We start from the raw sequence: 2,539 nt of genomic DNA on the forward strand, positions 1-2,539 counted from the left end.
CACCACGAACTTGCCAGGTGCAGCACCACTGAGCTACACCCACTGCTCCTTTCATCCCCGTTGTGAATCCACAAGATGGCGATGTCTTCTCAGGGACCCTGAGGACAATTCTCAAGTGGTTCTGTGTGTGTGTGTGTGTGTGTGTGTGGAGAGAGAGAGAGAGAGAGAGAGAGAGAGAGAGAGAGAGAGAGAGAGGCGCACAGGGAGGGGCTTGTTGGTATAGCAGGGGTGATGAAAAGAACTTCATTTCTTAAAATTATGAGAACAGGCTCTTTTAGGGTTTCCTGAACTAGAAGTATCTGAAAAGTTCTCTCTTTTTTTTTTATTGCTTAAACTTTGAATCCTCAGTTAACCAGGAAGAAAGAATGATGGAATTCTTCAATGTTTTGCTGGTGATCCTGTGGCTTCAGTTTATCTGTTAGTTTTGGCATATCTATAGTAATATAATGTACAACATATGGAGTGGTATCTCTTCAAAGACTATTGGATGTTTTACCTTCTAACGAAATAAGGGTGGAAGACCTATTAAAAGATAATTTTGATTCTGGAGAGTAAGCACCCGCTACCTAACCAATCTTCTTTATCTGCTGTCTTTTTGCCCAGGGGTGAGCAGCCAGCAGAAGGAGGTGGAGCAGAGTCCTGAGACCCTCAGTGTTCCCGAGGGAGCCATCGCCTCTCTCAACTGCACTTACAGGGACAGTGCTTCTCAGAACTTCATTTGGTACCGGCAGTATCCCAGGAAAGGTCCCGAGTTGCTGATATTCATGTACTCCAGTGGTGACAAAGAAGAAGGGAGATTTAAAATGCAACTCAACACAGCCAGCCGGCATGTTTCCTTGCACATCCGAGGCTCCCAGCACAGTGACTCTGCCGTCTACCTCTGTGCCGTGAGCACACAGTGCTCCCCAGGCACCTGCAGCCTGCACCCAAACCACAGGGGCCCAGGCAGGCCTGAGGCAGAGCAGACACCACAGGGCAGGAAAGTTCTGTTCCTGCTTCAGATGCAGTGGGGGATTAAGAACAGTAGTGGGAAGGGGTTGATAGAGTAGGGAAGTATTTTTAACAATTATGAAAATAACTGATGGGCATGTTTATAGGTATGAAAATTATCACTATAAATCATTCCATAAACAATACTAGCCTTAGATGTTTTAAATCAAAAATTGTTTAGATGTAGATCTCCTATCTCATCTCCACTCTCAGCTGCGATTCCTGTTCTATGTTAGATAAAGACAGCTTGGAGTGAGGAGCGGAAGGTCTAGAATCAGAATATGAGGACCGGTAGAAATAAAACACTCAGTTGCAGCGATCAGAGATCGGAGAGGGTCTATATTGCCGTTCTGGAGTAAGGCTGAGACGGCCTCAGACTTCCCAGCCTGAGTCTCGGTTCTTGTGCTCTGGGCTGTGGCATGGGAATGTGAGAAGTTGCACACCACAGAAAGGGATGGGAGCACAGAGTAACTCCAGCTTTCGTAGGAAGGACCTCGGAAAAGGTGGCTAGAAGAGCTCCAGGCACCAAAAGTTTTGTTCTGGCAACTGAAGATTTGCTCGGGGCTATTACAAAACACATGGCAGCGAGTGTGTTTTGGCAAATGACGAGGATAGCTGAGGATATTAAAGATCATATGCTTGTCCCACTCCCTGTACACTGTGTGTTTTCCTTGTACTTACACTAAGTCCAAGACAAATATTTGTGGCTTGATAGAATATGATAGATTTTAAGTTGCATTCTAGGGGGAAAGTTAGAATCCACACAGATTGCAAACCTGACATTGTGGTGTTAGTATGACATTGTTCACATAGTTCAGGGGTCAGGAATACTTGTAAATGGGGAATTAAGATTTCTGTTAGACTTTCTTCACATTGCCACTAAGCACTTCAACAAAATTAGGATTTGCTTCAAATTCTCAACCTGAAGAATTAAGCCTGAATAAATATTTCTAAGGATGGAAAAAATATTTGGAAGACAATGAGAAGAGCATAAAATTGTGGGAGCATGAAGATGCTTCGTTTGGCTCCACTTTTCTGGAGTGGGATTCTTGTGTTACTCTAAATATGTCTCAAGAGATATCACACATGCCTTTAAAATAATTTTAAAAATATTCTCATTTTCTAAGTAGTCCAGACTCTGAAGCAGAAAGATTCTTGAACCCAGGAGATCAGCTTGGACAACTTTGTAAGGTTCTATCTGAAGAAAGAAAGCAAAATCTCATGAGTGGAATGAAAGAGGTGGAAGATTTGTGTTCAAAGATATTAATCCCAGGCTTCTTCTTCTGTTACATCAAAGACTGAAATTTTCACTTTTGTTTCTTTGGCTGTCTGTGTATATGTATATGTATATGTATATATATTATCCAAAGTGCTCTATCTATCTATCTATCTAGTTTCTTGCAGGTTTAGCTTGGGAGACCTTTTCATTTTTTTAGTTTCTCTGATAGAATATTTGTTCTTTTATTACATGTTTATTTCTCTCAGGGTTTTCAGTTTTTGCTAATGAGTTCTAGGAGTATTTTTTTATTTTGGAAATGGCCTCTTCTTA

General features: G+C 41.9%; 1 gene segment (V, D, J or C); it reads left to right on the forward strand.

Annotated features, from left to right (window-relative positions):
* The first annotated feature begins 350 nt into the window (after nucleotides 1–350).
* On the forward strand, nucleotides 351–1,049 carry LOC104871800. The segment is given in 2 exon segments: nucleotides 351–417; nucleotides 604–1,049. Coding segments are annotated over 2 exon segments (498 nt in total).
* The last annotated feature ends 1,490 nt before the right edge of the window (nucleotides 1,050–2,539 follow it).

This window comes from Fukomys damarensis, unplaced genomic scaffold (assembly GCF_012274545.1).
Source record: "Fukomys damarensis isolate Sample0158 unplaced genomic scaffold, DMR_v1.0_HiC HiC_scaffold_17, whole genome shotgun sequence".
In the NCBI taxonomy this organism is placed as follows: domain Eukaryota; kingdom Metazoa; phylum Chordata; class Mammalia; order Rodentia; family Bathyergidae; genus Fukomys; species Fukomys damarensis.